General features: G+C 36.8%; 1 protein-coding gene across 1 annotated transcript in view; it reads left to right on the top strand.

Annotated features, from left to right (window-relative positions):
- The first annotated feature begins 6,889 nt into the window (after positions 1-6,889).
- LOC120862464 (amine sulfotransferase-like) overlaps positions 6,890-18,860 on the top strand; it is a 29,568-nt gene continuing 17,597 nt past the window's right edge. Inside the window, exons 1-4 of the mRNA XM_040238442.1 lie at positions 6,890-7,452; positions 9,482-9,690; positions 17,325-17,451; positions 18,299-18,393. Coding sequence (XP_040094376.1) covers positions 7,311-7,452; positions 9,482-9,690; positions 17,325-17,451; positions 18,299-18,393 — 573 coding nt within the window. The 5' untranslated portion in view covers positions 6,890-7,310. The remainder of the gene's footprint in view (positions 7,453-9,481; positions 9,691-17,324; positions 17,452-18,298; positions 18,394-18,860) is intronic.

The following is an 18,860-nucleotide window of genomic DNA, read 5'->3' as shown; positions in this document are numbered from 1 at the left end:
CAATGTTTTACAACTGTGGAAACTGAAACTTAGATTAAATAACCTGACATGCAATTAGTAATTCATAGAAATGCAATTAGACACCAGGGCTCCTCTTCGCATGAAGCCGAAGTTGTTCTTATCTATTAATACTATATAATCCCAGGTCCTGAACGTTCACAGCTCAGCCTTGTATCAGCTGTCCGACTGATAGGTAGTTTCTGGACACTCCACTTTTAATAGTGACATTGACAATAACTAAAGCACTGAAGTGTGTTGAATAATAAATATAGTGAGCTTTAGTTTGTGTTACTACATAACAAGCCTATAGTTTAAAATATCACCCATTTATTATCTCAGAGTTCTGTAGACAAAAGCTCCAGCATGATGGCTAGGTTCTTTGCTTAAAATCACCAAGGCTAAAATCAAAGAGTTGGCCAAATTTTATTTCTTTTTGAATACTCTGTGGGCGGGGGGGAACCCACTACCAAGTGCATTCAGGTTGTTAGGAGAACTTAGTTAGTTGTGGTTGCAAAACTGTTTACTTGACAGGTGGCCCCTTCATCTTCTAACAAGCTATGGCCTCTTGAATCCCTCCTGTGCTTCAAATCTTGCTGACTTTCCTTTCACCTTCCTCTTCTGCCCCACAGGTTCACTGAATCACATTGAGCCCAAATGGATAAGCCAGGATAGTCTCCCAACTTTAATTAACATCAGCAAATCACCGCAGATGGGACTGCAGCCGTGAATTTAAAAGATGCTTACTCCTTGGAAGAAAAGTTATGACAGTCTAGTCAAGGCTATGGTTTTTCCAGTGGTCATGTATGGATGCGAGAGTTGGACTGTGAAGAAAGCTGAGCGCTGAACAATTGATGCTTTTGAACTGTGGTGTTGGAGAAGACTCTTGAGAGTCCCTTGGACTGCAAGGAGATCCAACCAGTCCATTCTGAAGGAGATCAGCCCTGGGATTTCTTTGGAAGGAATGATGCTAAAGCTGAAACTCCAGTACTTTGGCCACCTCATGCGAAGAGTTGACTCACTGGAAAAGACTTTCGGAGGGATTGGGGGCAGGAGGAGAAGGGGATGACAGAGGATGAGATGGCTGGATGGCATCACCGACTCGATGGACGTGAGTCTGAGTGAACTCTGGGAGATGGTGATGGACAGGGAGGCCTGGCATGCTGTGATTCATGGGGTCACAAAGAGTCAGACACGACTGAGTGACTGAACTGAACTGAACTGAATTAGTAACCTTAATTACATTGCAAAGTCCTTTTTTGCCTTGGAAGGCAAACACATGCATAGTTGTGTAGAATGGGGGAACTTCTTGGGAGAAGATTCGTAACTCTGCCTATCCCAGAATGTTGATTTGATTTAAGCCCCATAGCAAGAGCTCATCAGTTTCTATGAGGATGATAGAAATGCTAAGCTACCCCTTTGTTCACTTGCCATCTGCCTTTTAAAGGGATGGTTAGAGAAGGAAATGGGGGCAATCCCCTTCTTAAGCAAACTGTCTTTTTCTCCTTTTAAAACCTTTGAACCTTGGAGTAATGGCATCTATGAAGGCAGTAAATGCTGTATGGAAAAAGTAGGACCACCATAAGGACCACTTCCAGAAAGGGGGAACCTTGCAACTAAAAATGGCATGTCCTCCTTTAAGATGAACCTTAGTGACTTTTTTTTCTGTCCAGGCTACATGGCATGCATGCTGTATCTTAGTTCCCCAGGCAGGGATCAAACCTGTGCCCCCTGAAGTAGAAGCACAGTCTTAACCACTGGACAGCCAGAGGAGTCCCCCCTTAGGGATTCTTTCACATGGACTCAGTGAAGGGTTTCTTTGCAATAAAGAACACACAAAAAGAAGTACTTAAATGAAAAGTGGGAAACTAGTCGGATACACGCAGTCTGACCAATGGAAAATAACGGGCTTGTGTGCTCAGAGGACCAGTAACATTATCAATAATCAGGACTATTGCCCAAGTATTACACCTCATACATTACAGTCCACACTCCCAAGTGAGAAACTGGACCTCTCACCTGCACCCTGAATTCATATCAATGAGAAAGAACACAGGAGTCTGGGGGCATGCCAAGAAGTTGGGATAAAAATGGTAATATACAATATTAGGCTGTCATTTATTATTTTAGTATAAAATATAGAAGTTGGTAATTCTATAATTATAACTAAGTTTCCAGTTTTAGAAATAAGGTATTATCTTACCACTGTGACTTATGTGTCTGTTCAAAATGTTAACTAAAGGCAAAATGGAAGAAAGGGTTTAAGATTCAAATTGTTCCAGAATTGGTCAGATGCTGGAACATCTGACCAGTTTCAAGGCTGGTTCTCGTGTCCTTTTGACATGTCTCCAAGATTGTTTGTATACTTTTCTTTCTGGCATAATAAGATGATCCAAACTCATTTGCATTTTCTTTGCCTCATCTCTGTAATTAGTCATTTCTCCTGATTTCTATAAATAGAGATTGGTATTGAGAAACCAAGATCTTGGTTTTATTTGTGCTCACTGCTCTGACTTTTCATAGCTTTTATGTCCCCTAGCAGACAGACATAGGAAATATAAAATGGTACAGTCTGAGATGATATGAAATAATGTGCTCCCACTTACCTCAAAGGACATAGAAAAAAAGATGAAGTGATTATTTGAAGTGAGGAAGAGAAACCACTTACTATATCACAACTATATAGGACTTTCTAAATTCTTTCTTCCATTTTACCTTTAGTTAATATTTTGAACAGACAATTATAGTATCATCCAAAACCTTAGAAAGCTAAGATTTCAGTAAGCCTTGGAAAGTTCCATGGGAAAAAAGATTACTAATATTCTTACTTTCTACATGAACCATGTCATTCTTTGGTATATAAATGAGACAACTAAAACAATGCTTTTGATCACTGATGCAGCACTATTTTTTTTAAACTTGTGTTACTGCAGACTAATCTAGAAATAATGCGGGAAAGAGCTCAGAGCATCTCAAAAGACCCCTCAAGTATTTAGTTTAATGAAAATTCATGTTGTACATTCAAAAATTCTTGACTGAGATATTAATTTTAATAACAATTCTTTTATCCTTGATTTTTATCTTTAAGGCTATGTTACTCTCACAAAAAGGATTAATGTTTAATTTGCAAACATTGTAAGAAACCAGACAGATGGAACATTTAGAAGCTTAACTCACCCTCAGATTAAACACTAGCTCATACCTGTGAAGATTTGTACATTGAAAGGATTAAAAATTTCCTGTAGGATCAAATACTGGGTTTCGTGGAAACCTGAGAATCATTATTGAAGAGCAGCTTATGCAGGTTAGCTAACAGAATAATGAGTGAAAACTCCAAAGAGATGTTTGCACAGATCTGAGACAAATGTTAATCATGTAGAATATAAAAAAGATGGGTTGAATCTTCTGTAACATCTAATAAAAAAAAAAAAGAGCAATGAAAGGCATCATTTAAGTGATGGACAAGTCTGGGCATTTTGAAAAACTGATTTAAATAGTCAGTTAACTAATAAGGCTTTTGGATATTTCCATAGGCAGTTTTACATGGGGTGATATAAAGAAGTGAAGAATGCACACCTGCCCTCTGAGATATATCTAAAAGATTTTACTAACTTCCCTTCAGGCCCAACAAAGTTGTTTCTATAGCTTTCAAATATTATACATCCTTTTGTGTGTTGTACAGTTCTCAAAGTTAAGTAACCATGACTTACTGGCTACCTACATTTCTCTTTAGTATCTCTGACAGTTTTGACTACTTTTCTGGGCAACCTGATATCCTTTCCCTAATGTCAACAGATTCTTGTTCAATTTGTTTATCCACACTGGGCTACCAGCTGACATTCTAGAACACTACTCATTGGTCAAATCAAACTCTGCAAAGAGTATTTCTTCCTCAGCAACACGTCAATACCTAACATCCCTAAGGTTGTATCAGAGTGAATCCTGCTTCATCAATTCACCTCTAACAGTGAGTAGTAACAGGGTAGACTTAGCCTCTTTCAAGTCTTACCCTCTCTTCAGCACACAAACACATTTAATTTTTTCTCCTTGGTTTGCTGGGTTTTTTTTCCCCCTTCTTTTATTTTAGACTTCGGTGCAAGAATAAGGAGAAACAAGATGTCCTTTCTCTCTACTGTCACTTTCTCCTATATTCATCATGAAGATATATACAAATTTTGCCAACGCTGAGATCCTGTATGAATCCGCCGCATGACCAACTCTTCTCTTGCATCTGTGACAAACAACTCATGATTTTCTCTTAAAGCTGTGCAAGACAGACTGAACTATTAATAGCAAAGAAGTGGTGTTCAGAATGGTTGTGTGGACTGCCTGATACACTTGCAACTTTTCTTAACATTCAGTGTCGGGAATTTGTGTTTTCTAGGCGGCTGTTTGGGGCACTATGAGGTGTCAAGTGGTTTGTGATAGTGGCTCATTTTCACCTTTGCTTGCCCTTCAACTATATTTTCTGTCTATGAACTTCTGCATTGGTCTATGTTATACAGTAAACATGCTGCCACAACACACTTCACAATATGAATTCTTCATGGTTTTTCATGGCATCTTTGTGATGCCAATGTCAAAATAGCTCTACAGATGTTAAAACCATTCTTTGCAGGTTATCAGTCTATTCTGTTCTCAGTCCTCAATAGTTGAGGTTCTGTGGACTGCAACTTGAGTGAGATACTACTAGGAGGTTGGTAGAACTCTAACGGAATCTTCAATTGAGAGGCAAATTGTTGTTGTTGTTGTTGTTTATTCGCCAAGTCTTGTCCCAGTCTTTTGTGACCCCATGGACTATAACGCATTAGGCTTCTCTATCTATGCGATTTCCCAGGCAAGAATTCTGGAGTGGGTTGCCATTTCTTCTCCAGGTCATCTTTTCCACCCAGGGATTGAACCCACATCTCCTGTATTGCAAAGCAGCATGCCCCAAAGGTTTCTCTGAAAGTTGAGATAAAACATCAATTGAAACAAAAATAGTGAATTAATATTATTTTGATTCTCATCTTTGGAAAGGCTAGGTTATTAAAATGCAGATTTCCAAGTTAAACTCCCCAGAAATTCTGATTCTGCCAGTCTGAAATAGGGCCTACAATAGGAAAGCTTGTCCAGACTCCTGGGTGATTCTAATACAGGTGATTTTTTTTCTCTTCCTTAGCAAACTAAGCCCAACTTTTATCTCCCTTTAATGATAAGGTGGTCTTTCTCAGGGGGTTCAGTGTAAAGAATCTGCATGCAATGCAGGAGATGGAGGTTCAATCCCTGGGTTGGGAACATCCCTTGAAGAAGAAAACGGCTACACACTCCAGTATCCTTGCCTGAAAAACCCCATAGACAGAGAAGCCTGGCAGGCTATAGTTCATTGGGTCACAAAAGAATCAGATACCACTTAGTGACTAAACAACAACAGCAGTGATCAAATGAGTTAGATTGTCTGAAAGGATTAAATGTTGTTTTGTGATTAAGCTGTATTTGCAAAATTCTTAACAAATTCATTTTCTAGTGTGCACAGAAATTTTTAAAAAGTACATAACTGAAATATATGCTGGCTCTAAATATAATATTAGAACTTCTTGGATTCCCTTATCTATTTAACAATTAGAAATAGATTTCTCCCTAATAAAGGGCCCCTGGACAAGGGCCCTGTCCTTTCCTCACTCAGACCCATCAGCAAATCTTACTTCCTGACAAAAAAAAATATTAATAATAAAGTCTTAGATATAGATTTAAAAATAGAATAGATTTCTCTGCCAGAGCTAATGAAGAAATGTTTGGCAGGCATGATTTATGAAGATGTATCTTTAGACTGCTTTCAATTTTTGCTTTCATTTTCTTTTTTAGACTTATTTCAGAATTTTGATTTAAAAAAACATAAAACTTCTATTGGAAAATATAATAATTACCAAATAGGATCTTACAACTATATGAAGCAATATTTCCAATGTAAATCATCACAATTCATCTGATAGAGCATATCAGATCCAAGAACCTCAAAAGCTTCTTTCAGACATAGCAGATTCTTCATGTTCCAGAAGAAAAAGAGAAGTTAAAAGTACATTCATTAAAGAAATGTCTACTTCTAAAACAATGAAAAGCATGTAATGTGTAAACATATAAGATCATAGGAAACTGTATGATAAAATGTTTAAGAGCATGGACTCTGTTGCCAAATTGTCTGGGATCAAATTGAAAGGTTGTTGCTGAGCCATGAAAGACACTGGGATTCTTGGCCTCCAGAGGAGAAGAATTCAATCCGGGCCAGCGGCAAAATTTGACTGCTCGGAGCTTTTGTGTAATAATGTTTTATTAAAGTATAAAAGAGATAGAGAAAGCTTCTAACACAGCCATCAGAAGGGGGCAGAAAGAGTGCCCCCTGCTAGTCTTTAGCAGGATGTTATATAGCTACTAGCAGTTAGCTAATTAAAAAAAGGAAATGTCTCAAAACTCATGAATGGCACCAGGCCCCTCACCCACAACATGCATTTTGAGATAACATTGGCACAGTGTAAGTTGTCCTGGACCACAAAAAGATTGACATGAATCTTGAAGAAAGGTAGGTATCCAAGCAAATACAGTCTCATTAACATAGCTTAAGAGAACATTTGCTTGAGTAAAACATACTGGTTTGTCAAAGTCAGTTCTGAGTCTTAGGCAAGAACTGACTTGAAGACAGAGTCTAGGATAAATACATAGTTCATTAACATAGCTTAAGATAAACATTTCCATAAGAAAAATGCATTGGTTAGCTCAAGGTTTGAGAAAAGTTAAGTTCTGGTGGAAGCAGGTGTCCTCCTTATGTCAACACAGAATTTTAAAAGAAATCACTTTTTAAAAGAAACCCCTTTTAAAATTTCTATAGAGAAGGGGAAATATCTAACACTTGTAGTTTGTTTCCTCCTGCTGCTTAAGAGAGAGATAAAAAATGTCTGACACTTGCAGCCTATTTCTTCCATTTCAAGACCCTGGCCTTTCTGCCTGTCCTCCTCTCAAAATCTTGCAGCTCTGGTAACTGGGCCACCTTGAGCAGTTTGCTGATTTACTCATCTGTATGTTTGAAATCATGAAAATATTGCCTTCAAGGCAAGCACTTTAACTTAATATCTTCCTTTCCTCATCTTTAACACAGTGGTAATAACAATACCTCTAGCAAGAAAGGGTTCCTGTGAAGATTAAACGACATACTATATGTAAGCTGGTTTCTCTGGTAAACAAGTTGATCCATATTGAAAATTCAGGAAGTCTTAGTCATTATTGTAAATACTAAGAAATTGAATTGTATTCTATCTGTTTTTACTTGTAGGTGATAAATTATGGATGATGAAGACAAATATTTATTGAAATTTAAAGGGTATAATTTTGAACGTTCTTTGGTTGATATTGACTTTCTAGAAAATCTAGATGACTTTGAAATTAGAGATGATGATGTCTTCATCATTACATACCCCAAATCTGGTAAGTCTGAGGAGTGGCCACCTGTTTCATTCTTTACTTTGGTTTGGTAATACATGTGGACAGATGTACTCCTATCCAGACTTTGACATGAGCCCAGCCAACTATTAGGTAACCATTCAGGATCAGAAGAAGAGTTAAACAAATCTCATGCAACTATAAGGTCATTTGAAGTGCTTATATTGTCATCTCTGTTAGCACCTATGAAGAAACCAAATAGGAAGCCAAGAGAAGACACTTATTAAATGCTGCCCTTAGTCTGAGAATGAAGAAAATACATTAAAAAAAAAAAAAGCAGGATTTTTGTTAGGAGCATATCTCAGCCAGAACTAATTCATGATTTCAAAGTTCTCTAATTGCTTTGTATTTCCATATAATAAGAAACCCCAGCAGCTCAGACAGTAAAGAATCTGCTTGCAATGCAGGATACCTGGGTTCAGTCCCTGGGTTGGGAAGATTCCTTGGAGAAGGAAATGGCAACCTACTCCAGTATTCTTGCTTGGAGAATTCCATTAACAGAGGAGCCAGGCAGGCTACAGTTCAGAGGGTCGCAAAGAGTTGGACACAGTTGAGCAACTAACACTTTCCATATAATAAGAAAATAAATTTCTCTAGGACAAATTGTCCTCAACATGAAATTTTTACAACTTGTTTTTTTCTATATTGGGCTTCCCTGATGGCTTAGATGGTAATGAATCTGCCTGCAATGTAGGAGACCTGGGTTTGATTCCTGGGGTGGCAAGATCCCCTGGAGAAAGGAACGACTACCCACTCCAGTATTCTTGCCTGGAGAATTCCATAGACAGAGGAGCCTAGTGGGCTACAGTCCATGGGATCCTGAAGAGTCAGACACAATTTTTCATATCAGACAATTTTTTATATTACACTGTTTAGAACATAAGATGACCAGGGCCACTGAAACAATGTTGTATGAAGTGAATAATGTTCTCAAAGACATATTGGAATCTAAGTCAATGGAATTAAAAACATTCCTGATTTTTACGAAAATACCCCAACTCTTCCCTTTACCATCTGCTTTGAAATTCATGACCTTGTTTACTTCCCTGAAATAGTAATACATCCCTTTACCCCTGGATTCTCCCACTCTGCACAACTTATTAACACCTCTGATTTGGTGATTATTTTTACTCCCTTAGTTGTCAGTGGCATCTCAATGTGTCTAGTTTTAGTTCTAACACTGAAGTCCATATCTAGTTTTTCCTTTATCCTTAATTTTGTCCAAGTATTTTGTCAAGAAATAATAAGTAAGCAAAAAAAAAGTGAAAGAGGTCTTGAGCTCTTAATTTGTCTATTCTTTTAAACGACAAAGCTTCTATATGCAAGACAGCAAAAGAGACACAGATATAAAGAACAGACTCTTTGACTCTGTGGGAGAAGGCAAGGGTGGGACAGTTTGAGAAAATAGCATTGAAACATGTATATTACCATATGTGATATAGATTACCAGTCCAAGTTCAATGCATGAAACAGCACACTCAAATTGGGTGCACTGGGACAACCCTGAGGGATGGGATGGGGAGGGAGGTGGGAGAGGGGGCTCAGGATGGGGGACACATGTACACCCGTGGCTGACTCATGTCAATGTATGGCAAAACCCACTATTATACTGTAAAGTAATTAGCCTCCAATTAAAATAAATATATTAATTTTTTTAAAAAAGAAAGGAGACTAAGGAAAGGGAAACAGAGTTAGAGAAAATTTTGGAAACAGACTTTACTTGAAGTAGAGGAAACAGAAAGAGCTGAAGCATGGATCTGATTCACTACTATTATGGAATCAGAAACTCCACAGGTCTTCAGAGTGAAAAAGGAAGTAAAAGTCCTTGATATCATCTCTAATAATTTTAATGTAAAACACAAACCAACAGAAAACTTGGATGAATTCACTGATGTCTTTAGGGTGGTTAAAAGAAAGAAACTGCTTCAACTAATTTTGAGATGGATGGCATTATTATTGACATTTATTGTTAAAAAGTAATTCAAGGTTGAAAACAAGATATGTATTTTTACAGGTACCATCTGGACTCAGCAGATATTAAGCTTGATTTACTATGAGGGACATCGTAACAGAACTGAACTTGTGGAAACAATTGACAGAAGCCCCTTCCTGGAATACAATATGCACAAAATAGACTATGAGAAGAGACCATCCCCTCGCCTCTTTACTTCCCACATCGCATACTATTTAGCACCAAAAGGTCTCAAGAACAAAAAAGCTAAAGTATGTCAGACAAATAGCTCATGAACCTTTTGAACAAACAAAAATGGTTTCTTTACATAATGTCCTCCCAAACCCACTCATTCACATTCCTTCTAATGTGATTAAATTATAATCTTTCTGATATTGTTCTTAGTCTCTCAGTCCTGTCCGACTCTTCACAACCCCATGGATTGTAGCCCATCAGGCTCTTCTGTCCATGGGGATTCTCCAGGCAAGAATGCTGGAGTGAGTGGGTTGCCATGCCCTCCTCCAGGGGATCTTCCCAACCCAGAGATTGAACCCAGTGCTCCCATGTTGCAGGTGGATTCTTTAGAGTCTAAACCAACAGGGAAGCCCATGAATGCTGGAGAAGCCTACCTCTTCTCCAGGGGACCTTTCTGACCCAGGAATCAAACCAGGGTCTCCTGCATTGCAGGTGGATTCTTTACCACCTGAGCTACGAGCGAAGCCCTGGTACCTGCTATACCCCACCAACTAAAAATATTACCTTACACATTAAACCTGTATATGAAATTGTAACTATATACATGGATTGGGATCTCAAAAACATTGTTTGCCATGTAATTATAAAACATATAGCAAAAATTATTTTCCATCACATAAAATTCTATTGTCTTTAACAATTTGAAAGTGAAAGTGAAGTTGCTCAGTCGTGTCCGACTCTTTGCAACCCCATGGACTGTAGCCTACCAGGTTTCTCAGTCCATGGGATTTTCCAGGCAAGAGAACTGGAGTGGGTTGCCATTCCCTTCTCCAGGGGATCTTCCTGACCCAGGGATTGAACCCAGGTCTCCTGCATCGTAGGCAGACGCTTTACCCTCTGAGACACCAGGGAAGCCTTTAACAATTTAGTAGGATTTTATTCTATGACTATATATACAATATATATGATTGTGAATTGATAAACAGGTTAAGTTTTAGAAAATGTCTGTACCATATTGCAACAAGCAGTCTTATAGATCTTCACACTTATTTTGTTCTGGTGAAGTGTTTCCCTAAAAGTGAAAATTTCAGCTTTAGATGTCCAAATTTTTAAATGTTGGTAGGTATTATCTACTTGTCTTATAAAATCTATCACTGACACTTCATCAAATAGCATATAAGAATGTGTTTTTCCTTATACACTCTCCAAAGAATGAAATTATAAATCTTTGCTAATGCGTTAGGTAAGAATTATCTTATTCGTGAGTAACTGTAGTCCTTTTGGTTTTAATAAACTTGAGCCCCTTTCTGTTTATTTCCAGGCCTTGAAATATCCTATATATCCTTTGCCTATCTTTCTTAAAATTTGACTTTATTTACTGTTTGCTTGAAGCATTTATTGTTCTACTTAACAGTTTACCTTTAAAACTTGCTGAACACATTTAATTTCATGTAACCAACTTAACAATCTTTCCTTCATAGTATCTTGCTGTCAAGTTTTGTTAATAAACACTTCCCAGCCAGAAAGATTGTGCAAATACTTTCCAGTTTTTCTCTCTGTTTTTCTTTTTTACATTTAATTATAAATTATATCAGATATCACAGGTGATTTGAAATATGACTATTGCATAATAATTGCCAATGAGATTGGCCAATTGATCCAATATGATTTTAGCATTTAGTCTTTCCCTACTGTTTTCAAATCTACATTTTGATATACTATTTCCATATTTCCTTCCTCTGATTATTCATTCTTCATTCCCAAAATTAATAGATATATTTAATATGTGCCCATTCTTCACTGTTTTGAATGTTGTAACTGATAAGGATAATTCCCAGGAAGCTTATTCTTTAATATGTTAATTTCCCAATAATATTAAATGCTGATTAGCATTAATAAAATAAGATTAAGTCTGAGAAAATCATTATCATAGCTCTTTTCCAACATTCCATCCAACAATATTCTACTGCTCTTTATTTATCAGATATACATTCATGTCTGGGCTTCCCAGGTGGCTCAGTGGTAGAGAATCTGCCTCTGAAGCAGCAGATGAGGGTTATATACCTGGGTTGGGAAGATCCCCTGGAGAAGGAAATGACAAACCTCTCCAGTGTACTTGCCTGAAGAATCCCCACGGACTTAGAAGCCTGGAGGGCTGCAGTCCGTCGGGTCACAAAAGTGCCGGACATGACTCAGCAACTAAACAAAAAGAACATTTGTGTCCACCACCAGTGTTGTGATGCTCTTTGTATGCTTCCTATGTTTTTTTACCTGGATTGCCAGTTTTTGGTTTAAATTTTACACACGTAATTAGTTGGTTTTCATTATTGCCTTCTCTATTTAGCTATTATTGTTATAAAGTAAATGATACTGATCTTGTGCTGCTGCTGCTTGCTGCTGCTAATTCGCTTCAGTCGTGTCGGACTCTGTGCGACCCCATAGACAGCGGCCCACCAGGCTCCCCCGGCCCTGGGATTCTCCAGGCAAGAGTACTGGAGTGGATTGCCATTGCCTTCTCCAACTGATCTTGTTACACTATTATATTTGGCTCCACGAATCTCTTCATTTGTTTTATTAATTTTCCCTATGTTCTCTGAAATACATTTTATTTTAAAATAATAATATATTCTATATTTCTCTGCTTTTCAATATTTGCACTTCCTTCTTTTCTGTTTTAGGACTTAAAAATCTGTAGAAAAGAAATAAAATATTGAGGTGATGAGAAATATTATGTCCTTGACTGACATTTTTTAGTATACTTTTCTTGATTTTGTTTTTTCTTTTATGTTGCAATGATTTTGAGGTACACAATGCTGAGAAATACTTTTTCGCCCTTTCTCAGTTCTCTTGAAATTTGAATTTTGTTCTTCAGAAAAGTTCTAATCCCTTAAAAGTCCTTTTTTGGCACCCTATAGGTACAACGTTCCCTCTTTCTCACCTTTAAAGCAAAAAGAAATTGATTAGATATTTACTAATGCTTTATTTCTGAGATAAATCTTTCATTTTTATATTATTGTATTTATTAACATTCTGCTGGAAAAGTTTTATTTTTTTTTCAGGAAATTTTATCAGCAATTATTTTTAAAATAGACAGTTTTCTATGATATTGAAAGATATTTGATTTTAATATCATTGTAAGTCACTTTTGTAAGACAAATTTTGAAGCTTTTAAAATTTGGTTAGTTTTTCAAGTATTTTAAAATTGCAAATAAGAAGAATATTTTGAAGATATAATTAAATTCCACTACAATATGTCTCATACTGATAGCTTTATAGTTCTAAAACATTTTCCCTTTTTCAGTTTATTTTATTTAGCTACCTTTCCCTAAATCATTAGTATAATTTAATTCTCAAAGTAAATTATTACCCTTTCATCTATATTTCAAAACTTGAAAAAAACTGCAACATATACTTTCATGAACTAATGAATATTTATCTAATTCTATGATTACATCTTATCATTCATTACTAACTGAAATTTTTTTCTTTGTACATTCTTTGTTCTTTTCTTTGTACATTTTTCAGATTGTGGGCATTTTCTTATTATATTAGTTTTTTTTTTTTGCTGCAAAGAACTAAAATTTTTAAACATAATTTAATATTTTTCACTTCATTGATTCTGCTTTGATTTTAACTTTTTCTCATATTTTGTTTGAATATATTTTTGTCATGTGGTATCCAATATTTATTTGTTAAATATTGATATTTTAAAATGATGAATATCCATTTCAGCATTGCTATGGGTATAATGTTGTTAGCATCAAAGTAACCTATCTTTTCATTTTTAATTTTCTCATTGGTCCAAATTATTCTGAAGAATTTTTATTTTCAAATAACATGTTTATAAATATTTATAAAACTAAAATAGTTTTTCAGTGTTGATAATTAATATTGCTGCTGCTGCTGCTGCTAAGTCGCTTCAGTCTTGTCCGACTCTGTGCAACCCCATAGATGGCAGCCTACCAGGCTCCACCGTCCTACCAGGCTCCCCCGTCCCTGGGATTCTCCAGGCAAGAACACTGGAGTGGGTTGCCATTTTCTTCTCCAATGCATAAAAGTGAAAGTGAAGTCGCTCAGTCATGCCCGACTCTCCCTGACCGCATGGACTGCAGCCTACCAGGCTCCTCTGTCCACAGCATTTTCCAGGCCAAAGTGCTCAAGTGGGGATAATTAATATTAAGGAGTAGTAATTATGGAATCAGATAATGGTATAGTAAGAATTCTAAGTTTTGAAATACATTAAGAAGTTTTATGGCCATTTACATGTAGATCAATTTTTCAATACATTCCATGACTACATGAGAAAATAATGTGTATTCTCTGCTTGGGGCACCAGAAATTGAAAGTGTTAGTCATTCAGTTGTGTCCAACTCTTTGTGGCCTCATGGACTGTAGCCTGCCAGTTTCCTCTGTTCGTGGAATTCTGTAGGCACGATCTTCCTGGCCTAGGGATCAAACCCAGGTCTCTTGACTTGCAGGCAGATTCTTCATCATCTGAGCCACCTTGGGACACTAACACAAACATATAAAATAAATTTTGCTAAATAATATTATAAATTTATTATGTTAATCCTTTTATGCTTATGTCTGAAGCTAAGTGTGTAAATTTTCATGATTGTAACTAAGCTGAAATCTTTCCAGAGTTTCTAGACATTGTGATATTCACATTTTTCTATTAATGCAGTATACAGATTCCTATTCTGTTGGTCATTAGAACCAATTTTTTTAATTGTCCTATTAAAATATTTGGCTTTCAATTTTACTTAGCTATATATTATCAATTGTTTTCCCTTTCCCTGAGGTTTTGACATGTGGCTTGTCTTGATCTTTATTTTCAATGTTATTGTTGACTGTTGTATAATTTTTTTATGTTATGTAAGTAATTCTATGAGACCCACACTTTTCCTTCATTGAATACTTAGCTTCTTCCATTATTTTGTTGTTAGAACATGCCCTGTTACCTTACATTCTTGAGCATGTCCCGTGGTGAACATCACATGAGCTTCCCTAAGAATAGAATAGAATTGCAAAGCCACAGAGTGCAAAAATATTCAACTTCATAAAATGGCGCTATTTTTTTTCAAACAAAGTTGTTGCAGCATAAACAGTGAAAACTATAAAATATGAGTTTTAATTTTTCTTATAGTATTTTTTTCTATCAGATTTCCTAATTTTATCAATTTGGTGATTATAAGATGCTATCTAAAATTGATCTTAATTTTCATTTATTTAATCAATAGTGAAATTAAGCGGGTTTTGAAAACCTTATTGCCCACAGTTATTTCTTATTCAGTGAAATTATTATAACTTTTGTCAGTTTTTTTATGTTACCTATTTCATTAGAGATTTGTCTGTGTATCTTCTGTTTTATTTTGTTGTTGTTGAATCTCTAAGTCATGTCCGACTCTGTGGGACCCCATGGACTGCAGCATGCCAGGCTTCTCTGTCCTGCACTAACTCCTGGAAGTTACTCAAACTCATATCCATTGAGTTGGTGATGCTGTCCAATCATCTCATCCTCTGTCACCCCCTTCTCTTTTTGCCTTCAATCTTTCTCAGTATTGGGGTCTTTTACAATGAGTAGGATCTTTGCATCAAGTGGCCAATGTATTGGAGCTTCAGCATCAGTCCTGATGAATTCAGAGTTGATTTCCTTTAGAATTGATTGGCTTGATCTCCTTACAGTCCAAAGGACTCTCAAGGGTCTTCGCCAGCACCACAACTGGAAAGCATCAATTCTTTGGTGCTCAGCCTTCTTTATGGTCCAACTCTCACATCCATACATGACTACTGGGAAAAACACAGCTTTGACTATATGGACCTTTGTCAGCAAAGTGAACTCTCTGCTTTCTACAGTGTCTAGGTTTGTCATAGCTTTCCTTCCAAGGAGTAAGCATCTTTAATTTCATGACTGCAGTTGCCATCTGCAGTGATTCTGGGGCCCAAGAAAATAAAATCTAACACTGTTTCCACTTTTTCCCCTCTATTTGCTGTGAAGTGATGGGACAAGATGTCATGATTTTAGTTTTTGAATGTTGAGTTTTAAGCTAGCATTTTCACTCTCCTCTTTCACCCTCATCAAGAAGGCTCTTTAGTTCCTCTTTGCTTTCTGCCATTACAGTGGTATCATCTGCATATTTGAGGTTGTTGATATTTCTCCCAGCAATCTTGATTCCAGATTGTGATTCATCCAGCCTAGCATTTTGTATAATGAACTCTGCATAGGCTTCCCAGGTGGTGCTAGTGGTAAAGCACCTGCGTGCCAGTGCAGGAGATGTAAGAGGCGTAGATTCGATCTCCGAGTCAGGAAGATCCCCTGGAGGAGCGCTCAGAACCCACTCCAGTAGTCTTGCCTGGAGAATCCCATGAACAGAGGAGTCTGGTGGGCTGCAGTCCATGGGTTGCAGTGAGACAGACATGACTGAAGCAACTTAGCACACAAGCACTCTACATAGAAGTTAAATAAGCAGGGTGACAACACACAGCCTTGATGTACTCCTTTTCAATTCTGAACAATCCATTGTTCCATGTTTGGTTCTCTGCCTTTTCTAAATGCAGCTTGTACATCTGGAAGTTCTTGGTTCACATACTGCTGAAGCCTAATTGCATGATTTTGAGCATTACCTTGGTAGCATGTGAAATGAATGCAATTGTATGGTAGTCTGAACATAATTCTAGATACTAATCTATTATTGGTATCTGTGCTGCACTTGGAGAAGGAAATGGCAACCCACTCCAGTACTCTTGCCTGGAAAATCCCATGGATGGAGGAGCCTGGTAGGCTATAGTCCATGGGTTCTCGAAGAGTTGGACATGACTGAGCAACTTCACTTTCATGCATTGGAGAAGGAAATGGCAATCCACTCCAGTGTTCTTGCCTGGAGAATCCCAGGGACTGGGGAGCCTGGTGGGCTGCCATCTATGGGGTCGCACAGTTGGACACGACTGAAGTGACTTAGCAGCAGCAGCAGTGCTGCACTTATATTTTCTTGCTTTTTGTAAAGCTTTGGTACATTTTGATGAACAGCATTCTTATTTTAATGGAGTCTGATTGATCCATTTTAATGTATTTCTATATGGGAAATATTTTCCTGTTTGAAAAATAGTTTCTTTATACAATGTCAGTAATACTCTTTTTATCTTTTTAGATTCTAAAAATTTGCCTTCCAAGTTAAATCCTTTATCCTTTTGTAAATATGTTTCTATACATTACGTGAAGTAGAAATCCATTTTTTAAACATGGATTATTATTTACCCAACATCATCTGTTAAGTAGATTTTCCTTTTCTCACTGATCTCCAATGCTACCTTGTCTGTATATCAAATATCATTAATGCTCACAGAGGGTAAATGGAACATCTTTTATGGAAGGTAATTGCCAACTTAATCAACCTTACAATAAATAATTTCAGTTTTAGAAATTAGCCCTTTATGCTCACACAAGTGAAAATTCATAAGAATAAAGATTTTATTGCAATGATGCTTTTAATAGAAAAAACCTTGGGAACAAGTTAGTTTCTGTCAGTAGTAGCCTGGATAAAATAACATATTTTGCATTCATATAATGAAATACAAGTGAAGTCACTCAGTAGTGTCTGACTCATTGCGACCCATGGACTGTAGCCCACCAAGCTCTGAAATAATAAGTAGGTATTAAAAAATCTGTAAAGATAACCCAGAATTGTTCAATTGTTCATTATTCCCTCTGCAGGTAATTTATGTCTACAGAAACCCCAAGGATGTTATGACCTCATATTTTCATTTTTCTAATTTGTTGATTAGATTAGAAGCTTCAAATAACATAGGAGAATTCATGGAAAGATTTCTAGATGGAAAAGGTAACTATGAATTTATTTATCAAGCAACATGTTTATGAGGACACGTTGTCATTTAGCCAAATTCTCAAACCAAGGGAATATATTTAGAGAGAAGAGAAGGCTAATCATAATAGGCTCAATATACACAAGTGGTTGGTATTGGCTATCTACTCTCCTTCCTATAGCTCTTTTTTTTTTTTTAAACTAGGACCACCTATTCTGAGAATTGTCAAGGCTGCACAGTGTATAAGAGAAACTTTGACCAGGGAATAATAGAACCAGAAAAGGTCTAGATCCAAAGCTCATTCCAGAGTAGCTAATGTAGGTGTCATTTTATGCTCTGTCATGGTCCTGGGGCAGCTGTGGGTTTCTCATTCCAGCACTGAGAAAGACAGACTGATGCAAGCAATTTCTGGAATGTGGGATCTGAGCTTTATCACTTAGAAGTTTATATTCATGTGCTGGTTTGTCAGTAAATAAAGTTATTATACATGATCATTAAATAGACAATAATAGGAGAAATAAAGATGTATGTTTTCAGGTGAAGGAAGCAGAAGAAGGAAGGGAGTGATCCTAACCAAATCTTAGTTCTTAACTAATGTTAGCTCTTACCTAAGAATTTCGTTCTTCAGCATTCTTTTCTCTGCATTGCTGCCTTCCTACAAAATAGAATAACTTACAAAAGAAGTTTTCTATTAAAATGGTGCAATTGTTTCCCACAACTCCACTTTTTAAAAGATAGCATAGATGTCCAATGGTTTGGAGCTTGGTGTGTCTTTTGAGGATTCTTGAACAGAAAAGACAGACTATAGCTTGTTATATAATAAGAGTGACATCTTTACCTGCTAACTTATTAATTTTCCCACAGTGATAGGAAGCCTTTGGTTTGATCACATCAGAGGCTGGTATGAGCATAGACATGACTTCAATATCCTGTTCATGATGTATGAGGAGATGAAGAAGGTAAGAGAAGAAAGTTATTTTTAAATTCTTTATTGGGAATTCTTACGGTTTCAATGAACCATGTTAACATACTTATCTTTGTATAGTTGAATTAAGAATGCACTATGTAAAAGCTGTGATGACTAGAGTGAACATCAACATTCTAGGGATCAACAAACTAAGATGGACGGGAATGGGTGAATTTAACTCAGATGACCATTATATCTACTACTGTGGGCAGGAGTCCCTCAGAAGAAATGGAGTAGCATCACAGTCAATAAGAGTCCGAAATGCAGAATTTGGATGAAACCTCAAAAATGACAGAATGATCTGTGTTCGTTTCCAAGGCAAACCATTCAATGTCACAGTAATCCAAGTCTGTGCCCTGACCAGTAACACTGAAAAAGCTGAAGTTGAACAGTTCTATGAAGATCTACAAGACCTTGTAGAACTAACACCCCCCAAAAAGTGTCCTTTGCATTATAGGG

The sequence above is a fragment of the Oryx dammah genome, unplaced genomic scaffold (assembly GCF_014754425.2).
Source record: "Oryx dammah isolate SB20612 unplaced genomic scaffold, SCBI_Odam_1.1 HiC_scaffold_4, whole genome shotgun sequence".
Lineage (NCBI taxonomy): Eukaryota > Metazoa > Chordata > Mammalia > Artiodactyla > Bovidae > Oryx > Oryx dammah.
The sequence above is the reverse complement of the archived record's forward strand: the minus strand, read 5'-3'. Positions and strand labels throughout refer to the sequence as shown.